This window comes from Crocuta crocuta, unplaced genomic scaffold (assembly GCF_008692635.1).
Source record: "Crocuta crocuta isolate KB4526 unplaced genomic scaffold, BGI_CrCroc_1.0 scaffold339, whole genome shotgun sequence".
NCBI classification, from domain to species: Eukaryota; Metazoa; Chordata; class Mammalia; order Carnivora; family Hyaenidae; genus Crocuta; species Crocuta crocuta.
This window is the reverse complement of record NW_027530357.1, coordinates 4,238,868-4,258,871: the sequence shown is the minus strand read 5'-3', so window position 1 is coordinate 4,258,871 and position 20,004 is coordinate 4,238,868. Positions and strand designations below refer to the sequence as shown.

At 50.6% G+C, this 20,004-nt stretch overlaps 1 protein-coding gene across 1 annotated transcript in view; it reads right to left on the bottom strand.

Moving 5' to 3' along the window:
• KSR2 (kinase suppressor of ras 2) overlaps nucleotides 1-20,004 on the bottom strand; it is a 418,048-nt gene that overhangs the window by 104,847 nt on the left and 293,197 nt on the right. The window contains exons 6-7 of the mRNA XM_077765936.1: nucleotides 7,382-7,451; nucleotides 2,193-2,276 (exon numbers count right to left, since the gene is read on the bottom strand). Coding sequence (XP_077622062.1) covers nucleotides 2,193-2,276; nucleotides 7,382-7,451 — 154 coding nt within the window. The remainder of the gene's footprint in view (nucleotides 1-2,192; nucleotides 2,277-7,381; nucleotides 7,452-20,004) is intronic.

Below are 20,004 nucleotides of genomic sequence, written 5' to 3'. Positions count from 1 at the left end.
GCCCCCGCCCCTTCCCCAGAGGCCTCCGCCATCCCTTGGTGGGGGGTCTGAGTCTTCGATCATTACTTCTGGAACGGAGAGCAGGAGCAAAGGCTGCCTCAGAGTTCCACCTCTAGGGCTGAAAATTAAAACGGCTCAGGAAGTGTTCAGCCTCACTGACTCCCGGCTGCGTCCCTGTCACCTAATTACCTGACTTCAAAGCCTCCACTCCGCAGGTGTGAGGATGTGAGAGCTGCGGCTCCGCCTCAGAACACGGAGTGACTGCACATGGACGAGACAGCCCCCCCATCCCCACCCCTACCCGCACCCCGCCCGAGCAGCTGGTGTAGGGGCCGCATCTGACAGCCTTCATGGTGGACCCGAGGGCCTGGCCTCGGAGTCAGAAGGACAGAGAGGCCACCGTCCTGAGGGCTCACTGTGAGCCAGGGTCTACGAAGACCAAGGCGGGGGTGGGGGCCTCCGGATGGTTACGCCTGGTGACTTCTCCCCACCCCCTTCTGCCAGGGAGCTTCCGGATGTTGGAACTAAGTAATCCTCCCCAAGTCCGTCACTCAGCTGAGACACCCAGGTTGTGCGGAGAGCGAGGGGATGCCAGTGCTGCTGTCCCCTCCCCCCTCCATCAAGGGGCAGGGATGTGGGGGAAGGGGGTGAAGGAGCCCAAATGGGAGTTCCCAGCCTGGGCGGGACAAGGAAAGAGGAACTCCTACAACCCCTGAAACTAAAGGGCTCCCCTAAAGCAGGCAGACAGATGCATTTCCACCTGTCGCTCTTAGCTACAGCTGAATAATACTAACAATTTTTTAAATCTTTTTTTTATTTTTTTAATGTTTTTTATTTATTTCTAGGAGAGAGAGAGAGAGACAGCGTGAGCAGGGGAGGGTCAGAGAGAGAGGGAGTCACAGACTCTGAAACAGGCTCCAGGCTCTGAGCTGGCAGTCAGCACAGAGCCCGACGCGGGGCTCGAACCCATGAACCGCGAGATCGTGACCCAAGCGAAAGTCGGACGCTTAACTGACTAAGCCACCCAGGCGCCCCAATATTGACAATTTTATAGGGATTGGACCAGAGAGGTATTTCACCCTCGCTTACGGAAAGAGAGCGGGAGGCCAGGCAAAAAAGGCACTTGTGACCTGTGACAGAGGACAGAGCTCTGAGCCTGGCACCGGGCTATGTCCTTCCGTGCTGATTTACTGAATGCTTACCACCATCCCAGCCAGGTTCGCTGATTGCTCCTCCCACGCAGTTAAACACACACACACACACACACACACACACACACACACACACACAGACACAGAGCAGGAACAGAAACGTGAGGTGACTTGCCCAAAGTCACGCAGCTAGAGCATCACAGAGCCAGGATTTGAGCCCATCTTACTCTGACTCCACGGCCCATGCTGGACATCGGCCTTAGTCTCTTCCTTCCCTGCCTTTTTGCCAGCCATGACCTGGAACGCGCGTGTGGAAGTGGGGAAGGTGTGTGAGAGCTTGAGAGCAGCATGATCCCATAGAAGGAAGCGGGGCGAGGGGTCAGGGCTGTGTGCCCTCAGGCAGGTGACTTACCCTTGCCGAGACTCAGCTTTCACATCTGTAAAATGGGGAGCATCAGAACACTGTCCCCCGCCACCAACCCAGAGGAGAAAAAGTAAAGGAGAAAAAGACTTCACACACTCTCACTCAGCAATTGGCAAGCTACTGCCGAGGAGGCAAAGCCGGCCCGCAGCAGTGATGCAAATAAGGTTATATTGGAACAAACACATTTGTCGCACCTATTTGCTTACATATTGTCTCTGGTTGTTTTGGGGCTACGTGGCCGTGGCCAGGTTGAGTGGCTATCACAGAGACCCCTGGGTCCTCAAAGTCTAAAGTATTTACTATCCAGTCACCTAGAGAAAAAAAGTGTGCCAACCCCTGATCTTAGATGCTGTGAACCTGCAGCGTACTGCTGGGCCTCGGCAGACAGTGGTAAACGTTTCTAGCACCCTCCATCAGCTCTGGTTCTCATTCAGAATTGCTCTCCTTGACCCCCTGCCCAAAGGCAGAGAGGTTCACTTAAGACACAGTCCCGAAAAGTGGGGCAAGCAATTCTGCCGCAAGCTAAGAAACCAGACTTCTGTGAGCAATTTCAAAGGCCAGCACGGCTCTAGCAGACATCGGGCCCCCTGCAAATGCTTCCCGGTGCAGCCACTTACTTGCAATTTTTACACTTGAGGCCAAAAAGCATTCCTTTCCCACAGACTGTGCACGTCTGAGACATCCAGTACTTGGTGGAAAACCTGTGGAAAAGAGACAGAAAACGTTCAAGGCCAAGGTGAGGGTGACCGAGCTATCTCTTAGACAGGATGAGCCGCTTAAAGGGTAAGTGCACAGGCGCTGGAGTCTAGTCTGGCTTCTTCTGAGATGTGTGACTTCATCAAGCTGTTTGGGCCACCGGGGCCTCAGTCTTCCTCTCTGTAAAGTGGGGATGATGCCGGTATCAGCCTCACAGATTGCTGTGAGGATGAAACAGGTCATGCCTGTCAAGGGCATCACAGTGTCTGGCATGTAGTCAGTGCTCACTCCATTGGGCTGTGACTCTGTCATCACCTGGACATTCATGATAGTCCTTCGTTCATTCAACAGGCATTGCCCAGTGGTCTGCTATATGCCAAGTTCAGTTCTGGGACTGAGCGATGGATGAGGGGCTAGAACTGCCCTCAGAGACCCTCAGAGCAAGGTGGGACCTCCTGGGACTCTGGCAGATCCATCCCCCAGTCTCTGCCAATCACATCACCTGGGGAGCTTTGATGGGGGCCTCCCCGCTTCAAAGAGTGGAGGCCTCAAATCTGAGTAGCAGAAAAAGATCTCTAATGTGAAAGCTCTTTCAGATCATCGGCTCATCTTTCCCTCTCCTCCCCCAACCGCCACCACTTGCTGCCCACGTAAGGCGGTTTCGACATCTCTGATGTACAGCTGCTGGCAGGGAACAGAAGTGCGTGAGATTAACTTCCCGGGGCTCCCACGGCTGCCGGGGTGCCTTCTTCCCCCGAGAGATACCAGGCGGCAGCTGGGCTGCCCAAGAAAAGCATTGAAGGTTGCCGGGTCAGAGTTAATTTTCATTTTCAATTTTTGCCACTTTCAGCAGGAGTTGTATCTAATCTCCACCGCCTCTGAGTGTCAAAATGAAAATCAGAAGTGATTATGTAACTTGGTGCCTGAAAATTTTGAGGGCAAGGGTGCAGCCCTCTGCTGTACCAACGTGCTTGATTTGGGTCAGTCACTCTCCAAGCAGAATGAGGCGCAGCTCAAAGCTAGGGAGGCAAAGAGCAAATGTTCTGAACAGAGGCTCTTGTGGCTAAGGGAACTCCCTCTTCAGTTCTGTACTGGGGGGTGGTTAAGCCTTTTTCTGCCCCTTCCACAGGGCCAGTAAGTTTGCCTGGGTCTGCTTTATGGGATTCGGCAGCTCTGGGGAGAGGTGAATAGAATTGTGGTCCAGGGGGGCGCCTGGGTGGCTTAGTCGGTTAAGCGTCCGACTTCGGCTCAGGTCATGATCTCGCGGTTCGTGGGTTCGAGCCCCGCGTCGGGCTCTGTGCTGACAGCCAGCTCAGAGCCTGGAGCCTGCTTCAGATACTGTATCTCCCTCTCTCTCTGACCCTCCCCTGCTCACGCTGTCTCTGTCTCTCTCAGAAATAAATAAAACATTTAAAAAAAAAGAAAAAAAAAGAATTGTGGTCCAGCCCCGAGCCAGCAACGTGGGGATGGAGGGGAGGCAGCGTGAGCTCTGCAGCCGGAGTTCTCTTTCCTTTCCAGTCCTCTCCCATCTCTGGGATCAGCTCTCTCCGTTTCTGAGCTCTGGCTCAAGTAACTCGAGGGACAGTGGATGAAATGGGGTTTTAATTTCATTTCTTCACCAAGGCTGGGGTGAGTCTAGGTCTCCTCTCCTGGCATGGATCCCTGGTTACGCTAGAGTGATGGGGCAGCCCAAGTCCTGGCTCCACCAAGAAGACATTCCTGATGCCCGAGACCATCATCCTTCCTCTGAGAATCAGTATTGGAATATGAGGTACCACTAGATCTAACACTAAGTTGCTAGAGCTGGGGGATGGGGCTGAGCCACAGGGCAATCCCTAGGGTCAGGGTCAATGCAGGGGTGAAGCCGAGTTGGGGGTGTAGCCCATCTGAGGTGGAGCAGATCAGGGGTGAAGCCAATCCAGAGGGGGAGCTGAGTCTGGAATGAGGTCAGTTCAGGGGTGGAGCTGAGCCAGGGGTGTGACCAGCCCAAAGTGGGGCTGAGCCCTGGGTATTGGGAAGCACACAAAAAAGGCCCTTCTCTTTGATGCCTTTCCCTCTACGTCACACTGCCGGACCACTGACGTGTCTATCACGTATTTCTCACTGCTTCCTCCACCGTTTTCTCACTTGGGTCTTAACAACTATTCTGTCAACGTATTTCTTTGAAAAACTGTTGACAAGGTGCCATTCCGGCACAGAGTGTGCTCATTCCCACCTCGACCCACTCGCCCATGGCGATGTCCACCCCTGGTACTGCCCGCCCCCCCCCCTTATAGCCCCAATCCCACGTACTGTCATGTCTGTTACCATCTAACCCCCCACTGCACCGCGGGCTCCCCAAGGGCTCCTTGCGCAGCGCTGAAACCCAGGCACGGAAATTCTCCACAAACCCTCATGCAAAGAATCCGTGAATGAGTGAACGGGTCCCTCGGCTAGTTCCCAGAGGCCTCCCGGTGCATACAGTGTTCAAAGAACACAGAGTGCTGAAGTCAATTAGCTTGTAGACCCATCCCTTAACTGTGCACGGCCTCAGTTTCCCTATCTGTCAAATGGATATGACCACACTTGTGCTATGTGAGGAGACTGTGAGGGTAATGACATAAAATGTAGAAAGTTAAATCTGCAAAGTCAAAGAACTGCTTATAAGGACTGTCTAGTAGATTCAAGTCTCCTTCCCGATGGGACATGTGTACCCCTGGTGAGGTCATTCCATGGACCCAACCGGGCTGGAGCTCCGGGCCTGCCCCTCACTAGACAGAGAGTAAGCATCTCTGAGTTCACTATTCAGTCTTGTCTTCTGGGTGGGGAGACCCAAAATTAAGCTGTAAAGCCTTCCTCTTGACAACGATACCGTTTACCAAGTGGTTATTATGAGCCCTTTGCTTAGCACTTTACATTTTATGTCCTTTGATCCTTATGACACCCTAAGGGCAGGCAGAATTATCTGATGAGAAAACTGAGCCTCAGAGAGGTTAAGTGACTTCCTCCAGGTTGCAAAGCTTTACTAGTGGCGATGCGAACACAGGACAGTCTGACTCCAAATCCCTGGCTTGTAATCGTTACGTGCTGGTTTTGTAAGGGCCAGGTTAATAAGAAGCAGCCCTCTCAGTCCCCGGGGGACACACCAAGGTCTCGCTTGGCAGCAGAGAGAGAGGATGGGGACACAGGAGCTGGGGCAAAATATCTGCCTGGCCTCCCCCGACTCTGGCGGCCAGAGCTCCCAGTCTCTACTGCGCTGGGAGGTGAGCACCGGTGCCCACAGGAACCCAGCCTACCTGTGCTTGATGGAGTTGCCGAGGTCTCTGCGAGGGATCTGCGGGGACCAGCGTGGCACGGAGAGTGTGTCTGCGGGGAGAGATGAGGAGAAGAGCATGTTACACAGAGGACCAGAGTGCGGTGGCTCCAGCCAAGCCCTAGAAGGAAGAAGGAGGCTCGCCGGCTTCAGGAAGGACAGTGGCCGTCACCATCACTTGCTAAACCAAAGCCAAACGGAACTCTGCTTTAACGTGTGTCAACTTGACTTCAGCAAGGTCCCCTGGGCAGGGCATCCAGGGAGTGCCCTGAATGAAGTCAGCTGTGGAAAGACTGAAAATGAGCACTGCTTCCATTTACGGAGTGCTTAGATGTGGCAGGCATGTGTTAACTGACTCACAGGCTTTAGTTCATTAACACCCTCAAAACCACCCCCAAAGACAGGTGTTGTTAGCATCCCCACCTTACAGACAATGAAACTGAGGCCTGCAGTAAGGAAGACATCTGTGCAAGGTCATACACCTTGGAGGCTGCGCAGCAACGCGGGTCCAGATTTGAAGGACTTACATCACATGCCCTTGAGTACAGTTCTAACTCAGTAGATTTCCAAATGCCAGGCATGCACGTCCCACTTTCTCAGTCTTGTCGTGTCCTGTCCAGCCCACAAAATTACTTTCTTACTATTTTAAGTTAGCTCTTTTTGTTTAAAGACACTTATTTTAAAAGCACACTCTATATAGAAAACTAGTATCACTTGCTATATATTGTCACTGACTATTTAAAATATGTCCAACCACATACCATCTAAACTTGTGTTAAAATAGGTAGATGGATAGATGAGGAGTGGATGGAAGAGTGGGTGGATGGACAGATGGATGGATTGGTATGTGAGTGGATGGGTGGATGAGTGGATGAATGGTTGGATAGGTGGGCGGATGGTCAGATGAGTGGGTAGATGGGACAGGTGGGTAGGTGGGTGGTTGGCTGAATGAATGGATGGATGGGTGGGTGGCTGACTATTTGGATAGTTGGGTGGATGAATGGTTGGATATGTAGGTGGAGAGACAGAAGAGTGGGTAGATGGACAGGTGGGTGGATGGGTGGATAGAATAGTAGGTGGGTGGGTGGATGACTGGATGGCTGGATGGCTAGCTGGATGGACGGCTGGCTGGCGATGGGTGGATAGAATAGTAGGTGGGTGGGTGGATGACTGGATGGATGGATGGCTAGCTGGATGGACGGCTGGCTGGCTGGATGACTGGATGGATGGATGGATGGATGGATGGATGGATGGATGGATGGATGGATGGATGGATGACTGGATGGATGAATTAGGAAGAAACAATAACTCACACAGACTTCAGACTGGGTGCCTGTCCCCATCTGGTCTTTCATGCTTTAGGCTAAATCCCAGCGACCTCTACTATCCCTCCACCTCTGACTGAGTGAGTTCTGAGACTTCTTTCGCAGATGCCAAGCACCTTGACTCCACGACCCCGATGCCCTCTCATCCCTCCTCCCGGACCTCGCATCCCTCCTCCCTCCGTGTGGGTCAGACCTCAAAGGCCCCAAGGCGGCNAAGCTTTACTAGTGGCGATGCGAACACAGGACAGTCTGACTCCAAATCCCTGGCTTGTAATCGTTACGTGCTGGTTTTGTAAGGGCCAGGTTAATAAGAAGCAGCCCTCTCAGTCCCCGGGGGACACACCAAGGTCTCGCTTGGCAGCAGAGAGAGAGGATGGGGACACAGGAGCTGGGGCAAAATATCTGCCTGGCCTCCCCCGACTCTGGCGGCCAGAGCTCCCAGTCTCTACTGCGCTGGGAGGTGAGCACCGGTGCCCACAGGAACCCAGCCTACCTGTGCTTGATGGAGTTGCCGAGGTCTCTGCGAGGGATCTGCGGGGACCAGCGTGGCACGGAGAGTGTGTCTGCGGGGAGAGATGAGGAGAAGAGCATGTTACACAGAGGACCAGAGTGCGGTGGCTCCAGCCAAGCCCTAGAAGGAAGAAGGAGGCTCGCCGGCTTCAGGAAGGACAGTGGCCGTCACCATCACTTGCTAAACCAAAGCCAAACGGAACTCTGCTTTAACGTGTGTCAACTTGACTTCAGCAAGGTCCCCTGGGCAGGGCATCCAGGGAGTGCCCTGAATGAAGTCAGCTGTGGAAAGACTGAAAATGAGCACTGCTTCCATTTACGGAGTGCTTAGATGTGGCAGGCATGTGTTAACTGACTCACAGGCTTTAGTTCATTAACACCCTCAAAACCACCCCCAAAGACAGGTGTTGTTAGCATCCCCACCTTACAGACAATGAAACTGAGGCCTGCAGTAAGGAAGACATCTGTGCAAGGTCATACACCTTGGAGGCTGCGCAGCAACGCGGGTCCAGATTTGAAGGACTTACATCACATGCCCTTGAGTACAGTTCTAACTCAGTAGATTTCCAAATGCCAGGCATGCACGTCCCACTTTCTCAGTCTTGTCGTGTCCTGTCCAGCCCACAAAATTACTTTCTTACTATTTTAAGTTAGCTCTTTTTGTTTAAAGACACTTATTTTAAAAGCACACTCTATATAGAAAACTAGTATCACTTGCTATATATTGTCACTGACTATTTAAAATATGTCCAACCACATACCATCTAAACTTGTGTTAAAATAGGTAGATGGATAGATGAGGAGTGGATGGAAGAGTGGGTGGATGGACAGATGGATGGATTGGTATGTGAGTGGATGGGTGGATGAGTGGATGAATGGTTGGATAGGTGGGCGGATGGTCAGATGAGTGGGTAGATGGGACAGGTGGGTAGGTGGGTGGTTGACTGAATGAATGGATGGATGGGTGGGTGGCTGACTATTTGGATAGTTGGGTGGATGAATGGTTGGATATGTAGGTGGAGAGACAGAAGAGTGGGTAGATGGACAGGTGGGTGGATGGGTGGATAGAATAGTAGGTGGGTGGGTGGATGACTGGATGGATGGATGGCTAGCTGGATGGACGGCTGGCTGGCTGGATGACTGGTTGGATGGATGGATGGATGGATGGATGGATGGATGGATGACTGGATGGATGGATGACTGGATGGATGGATGGATGACTGGATGGATGGATGGATGACTGGATGGATGGATGACTGGATGGATGGATGGATGGATGGATGGATGGATGGATGGATGACTGGATGGATGAATTAGGAAGAAACAATAACTCACACAGACTTCAGACTGGGTGCCTGTCCCCATCTGGTCTTTCATGCTTTAGGCTAAATCCCAGCGACCTCTACTATCCCTCCACCTCTGACTGAGTGAGTTCTGAGACTTCTTTCGCAGATGCCAAGCACCTTGACTCCACGACCCCGATGCCCTCTCATCCCTCCTCCCGGACCTCGCATCCCTCCTCCCTCCGTGTGGGTCAGACCTCAAAGGCCCCAAGGCGGCGTGCAACAAAGCATAAATGAAGCAGTCCTGCCTGTGAAATCTTCACCAGCCAGGGGGAGAGGAAGCAACTGGCTGACCCACAACCAGCTCTCATTTCTCAGGCCAGATAGATGGACCCAGCTTCCTGTTTTTGGAGCTGCAAACACACACCTCATTTTCCACAGCAATTGCTATGGTGTGGCGTGCTCCCTGGGAGCCCAGCAAGTCTGATCAGGGAGCATTTAACCCCCAACCTGCTCACTCCCCTCCTCTGTCTAATGACACTGCCCACAGCCCTCTAAAAGCTGTTCCCAGAAACCCCAATTCCGCCCTTGTAAGGCTGGGACCATTTCTAGGAGAGCTAGTGATTTTCCAAGCCAAAAGGGCAGAGGAAACCCACGAGAGAGATGGCATGACAGATCAATCAGCATCACCACCAGTAGAATCTCTTCTAGTTGGACTGAACATTAAATGTCACCAAGTCCAGGCCATTTGACCATTTGTTCCCATTTCTGAGGGAAACAAAAAAGACAAGAAAGAAAAATGTATTTTTTTTTAATGTTTTATTTACTTCTAGGAGAGAGAGAGAGAGACAGCGTGAGCAGGGGAGGGTCAGAGAGAGAGGGAGTCACAGACTCTGAAACAGGCTCCAGGCTCTGAGCTGGCAGTCAGCACAGAGCCCGACGCGGGGCTCCAACCCACAAACCGTGAGATCATGACCTAAGCGAAAGTCGGACGCTTAACCGACTAAGCCACCCAGGCGCCCCGAGAAATGCATTTTCAAAAAGAGCGAAAGAGAGCATTCTTTCTGTTGCCATCTCCTTTGGGGACTTCACTCTGATTCGGAAAGACGGATGCCACTTGCTCACTCCTTAAAATGCCTTCTCCTGCACCGGGGGGCAGGTGCAGGTGGGACGGCCGTGCTGAAGAGAGAGCGGCAGTGAGCTCAGACACACAGCCCCCTCGTGGGGAATCTACAAAACCAGGAGTGCCAAATGGGCCTCATCTCATGGGACATTCGTAGTGGCTGTCTAGAAAACAGTGTTAAGATTCTGAGGTCCAGCAGGAAAGAACACCACGGTTGATTAGCAATGTCTGGATGGGTGCAGAAGAAGGTAGTGCCAAGGAGTCTCTGTATATTGGCCACGCCCACAAGGACAGGGACCACACCTTCATCTCTGCATCACCGGGGGCAAAGTAAGTACTTCAGCTACATTTGTTGAGTCCAGGAGTATTATAAGAGAAGCACTGATTTAACTGATCGCTCAATATATGTCAGGCGTTGTGCTGTGCAGCTTATCCCTGGGAACTACGTCTCTGTGCAGTCGGTGTTCTCATTATTCCCTACAAAGGAAGACACAGGGGCTCAGAGAAACGCAGTGACTTTGCTAAAGGTTGCACACCTCGGCACCAGCGGAATCTCAAGGAGTAATTCTGTAATTGCTCCAAAGTCCTCCAAAGGCCCCTACACCAGTGCTCTCCACCAAGGTGACTTCTGCCCTGCCCAGGGGACAAGTGGTAATATCTGGAAGTACTTCTGGTGGTCACATTGGGGTTGGGAGGCGGTACTGACATCCGGTGGGTAGTGGCCAGGGACGCTGCTCAACATCCTACGATGCACAAGCCACAGCCTCTACACTAAGGAATTACCCAGCCCCAGATGTCAAAGTGCCAACGTTGAGAAGCCCTGATCTAGATGTCTTCTACTTCTGAAGCCACCGCACATTCCCCCCCACCCTCACCCCAAAAGAAACCAAAATGGTACTTCTGAGCCTCAAGTCTGCAGAGAACAAATGCTCTCTTATTATAAGCACATCTCACTTTTAGATTCATATCCCAGTTATGCTGTTATTCTCAATTATAGCACCTTCTCAAGAAGTAGAAGTAATTAAGTTTAGTTGTTTGGTTTCATTTCCCAGGATCTGGTGGAAGGGGCGAATTCTGTCAATTACATTACCCAGCTAGAGCGTCATTAGTCTCAGGCAGTAATAACCTCTACACGGTTTCGTCCGTGGGTGTGCAGATGTGAACTCTGAGATCCTCTCTTCACTTTCTTTGTGTGGATTTCCTTAAACTTGCCAACTCGAGGCTTAAAGCAAAGGAAAACTGTCTGAAGGGAGGGGGGGGAAGAAATCTATGAAAATCCAGGCCTTATCATAACAGAGAAGGCAAACAGCATTTACAGCAATTAAACTGATACAGAGACGTCTGTTTAACAATCAAAGCGCCTATTAAGATGTCTCCCCAGCTGAACAAAAGCTTCTTTTCTACCCTAATTTTCTGATAACAAGTCATGCAGACATGGAGGCAGAACTGTGTGTGTTCCTAGTGCCTCCAGTCTCAGGGCTAGAAGAATAGAAATGTCTTCTCAGATGTTTCCGTTTCTAGTGTGCAGAAAGGAAGCATTGCAGGGAAGAGGGCTCTTCTCCCCTACAGGTACCTGCCTCTGCTCTCTCGCAAGGTCCTCCATACAGAAAGGGGACAAGGCAGGAGACTTAGTCTTTGAAAACCCCTCAGGAGCCAGACAAACAGAAGCCTCAACGTACACAAAGAACTGACATGAACAAAGCATTAATGTCACGTAGAGCTTTAAAATGAGAAACTCAGGCTCTGCCCTGGTGGGAAGGAACTCAGGCTAATGGAAGAGTCAGGTGTTCAAAAAACATTTAAAAGCATTTAACAGGGGCGCCTGGATGGCTTAGTCGGTTAAGCGTCCGACTTTCGCTTCGGTCATGATCTCGCGGTTCGTGGGTTCGAGCCCCGCGTCGGGCTCTGTGCTGACTGCCAGCTCAGAGCCTGGAGCCTGTTTCAGAGTCTGTGACTCCCTCTCTCTCTGACCCTCCCCTGCTCACGCTGTCTCTTTCTCTCTCTCTCTCCTAGAAATAAATAAAACATTAAAAAAAAATTTAAAACATTTAACAGGTAGAGATCGAGCCCTGCATCGGGCTCTGCAGTGACAGCACAGAGCCAGCTTGGGATTCTCTCTCTCCCTCTCTCTCTCTCTCTCTGCCTCTTCCCTGCTTGTACTCTTGCTCTCTCAAAACAAATAAATTAAAACCTTTAAAAAGAAAAAAAGAACTTAAAAACATTTAACAGGTGATGATAAAGCAAAGAAAGGAGAAAAAAATAAGAGGAAAAAAAGATGCTGGAGACAAAAAGAAGAAGAAGAAAAGAAATAAGAAAACTAAAATTAAGTATGCTATTTGTTGGGCATTATCGTATGCCAAGCACTGTTGTCAAATAATCCCTTGACACACATTATCTCATGTAATCCATCTACTACAGTATATGAGGCACGAGAATGCAGCAGCTGTTACAATTGGCCTCATTTCACCAAGTAAATCAGGAAGCGACACCATTTGCCCAAGGTCACACAGCAAATAAAGGCCAGGACTCGGGTTTTTAATTCAGATCACATAGCTTGGGTTCGACAAATGATAGCCAATTTCATCCCCATTTCACAGACGGGAACACTGAGGCTCAGAAGCAGTAAGCAATAACTAAGAAGTCACTGAGTTAGGATTTGAGCCACGGACTGATCAGACTGGATGCTTCCAGTCCAGGCTGCTCTACAGATACATGGAATTCAACCCATCCTATATGTCTGTGCCTCCTCCCTCTGTCTGGAAAGAGTGAAGGAAATGATGAACACTGCCCGTTATCAGCTCAGGGAAGAGCTGCGGAGGCTTGGGAGGTGGTAGAATAGTATGTTGTTCATTTGAGCTGTCACTCCTGCAGTTATTCAACAATATTTTGTTGAGTAGATTATGCCCACGTCCCTCCCCCAAGAGGGGTCCTAATCTCTGGAACCCATAAGCACGACACCTAACAAGCAAAAGAGATTTTTTTGCTCCAGGTGAGCCCAATGTAATCAGAAGAGTCTTTATATACGAAAGAGGGATGCAGGAGGGCCCGGGTTAGAGAAGGAGATGTGACAGGTGCTGTCTTTGGGGACAGGAAGGACAATAGTCAAGGAAGCTAGAAAAGGCAAGAGAGTAGATTCTCCTCTAGAGCTTCCGGAAGGAGCCAGCCCTGCTGACACACCTTGACTTCAGCCACGTGAGTCTGATTTTGGCCATCTAATCCCCAGAACCGTAAGGTAATAAATAGGTGTTGTTCAAAGCCACTGAGTTTCTGGTAATTTGTTACGGCAGCCGTAGGAAACCAATATAGCATCTGAGCCTGGGGTCTAGAGGCGGAGTCAGAGAGTGAATAAATAAAAGCCCAAGGTAATTTCAGACAGCGATACATTTCGTGAGGGAAATAAAGCAGTAGGGACTTTGGGATTTGCCTTAAGGTAACGGGAAGGAACCCTGAAGTACATTAGAACAGAGTCAGGGCGCTGTGCTGGGGGGAGGGGGAGGGGTCGCAGGCATTTAAGAGCTCCCTCTGGTGGCCAAGAGGAGAACACCGCAGTCAGCCTGCGACAAAAACAGGTGCTCCCTCCGCTCCTCCTCCCCCATCCTCCAACTCTCCACTCCCACCGATGTCCAAAGCATCAGTCTTGACCCTTACAAGGCCATTTTTTTTCCCCAGCCCAGGCCTTTCCCACTTGAGCTGTCCTCATCCCACTTGCAGTCCCCAATAAAAACTCCACACCGCAGAATAATCAGTCCCCATGGGAGCAATGCCTGGTATTACTCTTTGGTATGTACCCCAAGTGGGGATATGCCTCTTAGAGCCATTTCTTCACTTAGGCCAAACAACCTTATGAGGTTGTATTCCTAGTTTAACTTTTAAAAAAAATGTTTCTATTTATTTCTGAGAGAGAGAGACAGTGTGAGCAGGGGAGGGTCAGAGAGAGAGGGAGACACAGAATCTGAAGCAGGCTCCAGGCTCTGAGCTGTCAGCACAGAGCCCGACGCGGGGCTCGAACCCATGAACCGTGGGATCATGACCTGAGCCGAAGTCTGACGCTTAAACGACTGAGCCACCCAGGGGCCCCGTATTCCTAGTTTAAAAGTAAGGAAAATGAAAACTTCACTGTTTAAAGTCCCAGGACCGGTATCTGGTATACTTTAGGACTGAGCTCAGTTTCTGATAAAATTAAAGCCTTGCTATCCATCCTATACCATACGGTCTCCTGCTAGTGTGTCTCCTTCGGAGCCAAGCGTAAAAACTGTTTAAGCAATGCAGTCCTCAAACTGGAAAAGACCACAAGAAGCTGTCTGTTCAGCCTCTGAGCCTCTCAAACCCTCTCGGATACAAGCTACACTACCCTTAAATGTTTCTGTGGAGATAAAGACCTCTGGGCACAGAGAACTGGCAAGAATCATGGCTAACATTTATTGAGCACCTACTGCACGGCAGGATGCAGATTAAGTGCCTCAGATGTATTATTTCATTTACTCATCATAACTGCATTTTAGGGGGTAGAGCTGGGGCTTGAGTAGGGAGCCGTCAAATCTGAGAGCTCATCCTCAGAAACACCACAAATGAAATGGAAGTTCCAGGCTGTCTGTAAGCTTCCAGCCTGGGGGCAAGACTACGTGAGCTCTTCACAACAGTGCTACGTTCCAATCAAGTCGCAAATTCTCTGGGCTCAGAGATACCAGAAACTAATATAAAACGTAGACTGTTAAACGTCTCTTGGCGGGGGTGGGGGGAGCACAGGCCAGTCGCTGGCTAAAATCCCCCTGATTCATCCAAGGAGCCAACCAATCCTTGGCTAAAGCTGCTCATGATATTATTCACATAGCAGGGAATAACTCTATTTGCTTTCATACCCAATTCAAATACATGAGATCTAGAAGTTTTTTAATTATGTGCTATCTCTAAAGGTTATAGCCCCGCGGTGTTTCAAGGCCAGGTTGAGTTTCTTTGTGTATTTGGGCTTATTTTCTTCCGGAGACAGCTACCACCCATTTCCCAAGGTCCAAGGTTCATTATCTAGGGCCCTTGATGGCTACAGGGGCTTCCGGGGAACCATCTGGTGCTGGTCAGTATGTACGTAAGACGGCCTGGGTGACAAGGTCCTGAATGTGGGCTTCCCGTGGAGACAGAGCGGGCTACTTCATTTCTGAATGGGAAGGGCCTCTAGGTCATCAGCTTGCCCAGCGCAGTGTGGGAAGGAGTTCTCTGCCAACTACCAGCTAGGAGGCTTTGGGCACTTTGACCTCAGGTGTCAGTTTTGTCCCGTGGGGAAAGGGAGTCATGAGATCACCCTCACACGCTTGTTAGGAGGATGAGTGGTGTGATGGAGTTGGGAAAGGGCTCAGCTGAGTGCCCGACACGTTATTGTTATTATTGTTTTTGTCATTGTCATCATCGCTCTGTCCCTAGGATTAATGCACCAGTTAGAACACGACAAAGCTGTCCAGGGGTCATGACTGAGCGCCTGGCTCCACAAACGACGACCTTCAGGCCCAGGCCAGCCCCTCACCTGTTTCGGTACACGAAGCGTGACTGGCACACAGCCTCGCCCACTCATTTACACACTGTCGGTGACTGCTTCCTCACTACCACAGCAGAGTTAAGTCACTGTGACAGAGACAGTATGGCCCACAAAGCCGAAAATAATTATTACCTGGCCCTTGATAGAAAAAGCGTGTCAACCCCTGATTTAGGGCTGGGCGACTCATTTCCTTAGCTGATTAGCAGAGAGATTTTTTCCCCCTTTTGTGCCTCCAGTTTTATTGAGGTATACCGGACAAATAAAATGATAAGATATTTAAATATCTAATGTGATTATTTAATATCCGTATCAAATTGTGAAAGGCTTTCTCCCCCCCTCTGAAGTCAGAAGACCTGGAGTGTAGACACACTTCTGCCCCTTCCATGGTGTGGATCCTTGGACAAATGAGCTGCATTCTCCAAGCCAAAATGTGTAGGACCACTCAGTGCCGTCCTCTGCTCCTCTAATCCCAGCATCCTGTGGGTTGTTTCATTTTAAGGCCCATTTTACAGAAGGGTATAGCAAGGCGCGGTAGGACCAGTAAGCAGTCCAGCTAAGAATCTAACCCATACTGGTCTGGCCCTGAGCCTGTGTTCCTCCTTGCCTTCCCTATCTCTCCTGCTAGAATAATCCATGAGGAGGCAATGTCTCTGATTACCCACCATTGCTGAAATCCACATCAGCTCGTGAAAGCAGAGGGGAAGGAAAATTAACTCTCTCCTCTCGCTGCTTCTGACCAGGCTAATTGATAAGATTATCTGGCTGTCACTTTATCAAGGCAGAGAGAAGGCCAGGAGGATCTTCAAGTTATGACTGCAGGGGTGGTGGTGACGGTCTTGGCAAAAGGGAGGAGACAGAGAGAGTGCCTTCTTGAGAGGGTCTCCAGGTAGAAGGCTACCTTGGCGGGACAGATGAGCAGTCAGGGCACTGAGCAAATGATAGCACAGCTGACAGAGGGCTGATATGCGGGGCAAGAGGCAGGAAAGTGCAGACACAGGGTGGCGGGGGAAGAAGACAAGGAATCACAACCAAATTTCCTGCCAGGCCCAGGTTACAGATTTCTTTCTTTTTTCTTTTCTTTTTTTTTTATGTTGAATCCAAACTGGAAGCACCTTCAAGATCTAGTGGACAGACTAAAATCATTCTCCCCCTTTTAAAAAGCCATTCAAGTCCTGGCAGGTCCCTGCTGAGCTGGGATCCCCTGAATCCCCCCACAAGCTGGCGTGTGGACGGTGATGCCCTCACTCCCTCTCCCGGTGACGAATGTGAATCCCAAAGTCATCACCTGTGAGTTATTTCAGCCCCTCAGGTGGCCTCAATTAAATTTCACTGCCAGGGAAGAAAGAGAGGATGGTTGAGGCATTTAATTACATTTTATAATGTGCTCACTGCTGAATTTATTAAAGTGTATCAGGGATTTTTAACCTCGTAACCAAACAATGGGAGACCCGGTGCCACACGGGTAATTATCTTCCTTGTGGGGATGATGGATGGAGAATCCAAGATGTTAAACGTAGGACGGGGATGCGTGCGGGGTGGAGGAGGGGAGGCGGAGCGGCGGGGGCTCGTGGGGGGCACGAGCGGGAAAGTGAGGCGGTGGGTCCCCAATTCCGTGAGCTACCACCCCACAGACTGGAGAGGGGAGGGAGCGGTATTCACGATCAATCTCAATTCCGAAACTAAGATGTATCGGGAAAGCTTTCTTCTAGTATCCCTACCCGAAACTCTCCCCTCAACTTCCCCCTTGATATAATTTTACTGCTATGGCATGGAAAGAGACAGAAAGGGATCATCCTGAAATGTCCAAAGCAGCTTATGTAATAAGAGAATAAAATTAAAATACAAAAAGGGAATAAAATCTTATCTAGAAATCCAGAAGAATCTCATTAGGATAATAGATCCACGTTGGTTTATNCCTAAAATCTGACCCTGAGAGGAGGCTTGGTGTACCCACAACCACTGCCTCAGGGACCTTTGTTACAGGTCATATCTACCACTCAGGTGACAGAGAAAGGTCAGATGGGGAGGAAGAATGTGCTGACCCTGGCCAAGGAGACAAAAGTGGCCCCATGCATCTGGGAGGCAGCAGACGGAGGCGAGGGCCAGTTGTGGGCTCCAAATTGCCCAGAGCCTCACTACTGTCCCCACCCCCTGCCCAGCCCTCCTGAGCCACATTCACACCATGGGTCTGCTTTATACCTCCCACCCTTAAAGCTGCTGTTCTCTCTTCACAGACGTGCTTCTGTATCCCCTCCTCACTTCCCTTAGCCTGACTCATGCCAACTCCTCTTCCGAGATCCAGCTCAGGCATGGCTTCTCCAGGAAGCCCTCCCTGAATGCACAGGCGGGCACTGTCCCTGCCATGACCCTCTCACAGCATCCTGTGCTCACCCCTCCAGGCCAGCTGCCTCATCACATGGAGAGCTCTGCTTACCGATCTGTTCTCCCCACAACCCTTGATCATGGATCCCTGGGGACCATGGGAGGTGCCAATGACTCATCTCCATGTGTCTAGTGTCCCATGCAGAGTCTGGCTTAGAGCTGAGAGGTGAACGTTTTCCTTGCTAATTCCAGTGAAAGTTAGCCAGCAATTCAACCCTCTGGATGCAGACTTCACTTCTTCACACCTTGCAGGGCCTGGGCCAGTCAGGGGTCTTGGCACTTTGCCCTGACCACCCACCCACACCTCCAGCCCAAGCCCTCAAGCTCTGACCTGGGGTTGGGATCTCTGCTGGGGCAGCTGACCACACAGAGGCCATCTGCCCAAAAAGGGAACCCACCACTTCCTCTCCCAAACCTTTCCCCACTTGCCTGTCTGTCCAGGGACCCAGGGTTTCGCCAGCTCCCCCAAGGTCAGGACCCCTGGACCACACTCATCTCTTCCTGACTCCTGCCTATAATGGGTACCACTGACAAAGGTCCTCCAGCGCGCAGACTCGCAAATAATGTCCATTTGCACATTCAGTTTTCTTAGCCTCCCTGTCAGGGAGGTCTAGGATGGATCCCACTTTACAAATGAAGAAACTGAGGCTCTAAAGCCAAGTGATCAAAAGAACAGGGTTTGGAGTTAGAAAGCCTGGGCTCATTGCTCTATTTCTGCCCCTAACTAGACAAGTTACTTTCTCTGAGCTGCAGCATTAATACAAATGCTAATGACTAATGCAGACAGGGCATTGCCCAAGTCAGTTTCCAAAACTGTCAGCATACTGGAATCATCGGATGCCTGGGCTCCTCCCCCACACTGGGGTTTAATTCAGGGGTCAGCAAACTCTGACCCCCAATTCATGCAACTGGCTCATGGCTTGTTTTGTAAATAAAGTTTTATTGGCACACAGACATGCCCAGTGTCTATGGCTGCTTTTGCGCTGTAAGAGCAGAGCTGAAGAGCCATGATGAGATATATGGCCTGCAAAACCTAAAGTATTTACTATCTGGCTTTAGCATAATGTCTGCTGACCCTTGATCTAACTGTGCTGGGGTAGGGCCTGGCTTTGAAAGTTTTAAAAGATCTCCAGGTCCTACCAACGTGCAGTCAAGTTTCGGGACCCCTGGCCTAAGTGTTTTACATGCGTTAGCTCACTGACTCTAACGTCTCTTTCATTCCTTCCTGCATCAACGACTAGCACAAAGGTAGGCACAGAGTGGCACTTCCACAAGTATTTATTAAATAAAAGAATAAATGCATGACCAGCCTGCCCTGTGAGTTAAGTACCATAATGATCTCATTTTGCAAACAGGAAAACTGCGGCCGGGGGTCACCTAAGGAAAATGTTCTCCTGGCATCTGGACGTAGATCCCTTTAACTGGGGGAGCCCCACTTGTGTGCTTTATGGTCTCTCTTCAGATAATCGGGAAGAGAGACCACTAGCAAAGTTGGTAAAAAGGTCTTCTTGTGTACCCTTCCTGGGAGAGAAGCCCTCAGCAGGAGGGCAGACAGCCTGGACGCCCGGAGAAAGCTTCCGGGCCCGGCCAGCAATGCAGAGCCATCTCGGACCACACAGATACAGGACCTGTCTCCTTGACCTGAAGGAAAATGCTAATTGGAAGAGGCTGGCTTACTGCGCCAGGCTCAGGCTTAAATGAGGACAAAACAAGAGTTGACAGACAGAGGGCCCACGCTGCCATCACCACAAATGTCCCTGTGAAGGGAGAAAAACAGCCAGCCCTGTGCTCCATCAATTTCAATTGTAAATGGTCTCACGTTGAAATAAACCAACAGGAACCGCAGAGTCAGTGACAGGCGTGGGGTCGGGAGAAGTGGGGGGTGGGGCACGCAGCCACGGGCTGGAATCTACAAGTCGGCCTTAACATCTGGACCCAGACGCAGAAGACGACACGTTTGTGGGCCGCAGTGCAGGCAACCCAGGGGCCCCGAACCCCTCTTTTTGCCTTAGAGGATGAAGGACAAAATGGGATGAAATTTACAGGGGCAAACCTGAATCAAAATCCTAATCCTGCCCTTGTGGTTCTTTGTCTTCCCCTCTTAGGACTTCCTCCTCTGTAAAATGGGAGTGTAAAACCCATCTTGCAGAGTTGTGCTAAGGGCCATGTATGGATATGAAGCAGGTGCCTGGCACACAGTAGGTGGGCAATCAAAGGTGGCTCCTAGGTGCTTGTTTGCAGCTTTGCTTTAGTGGCCCTTCTCCCTGGTCTGAGACGACAAAACCCGGGGA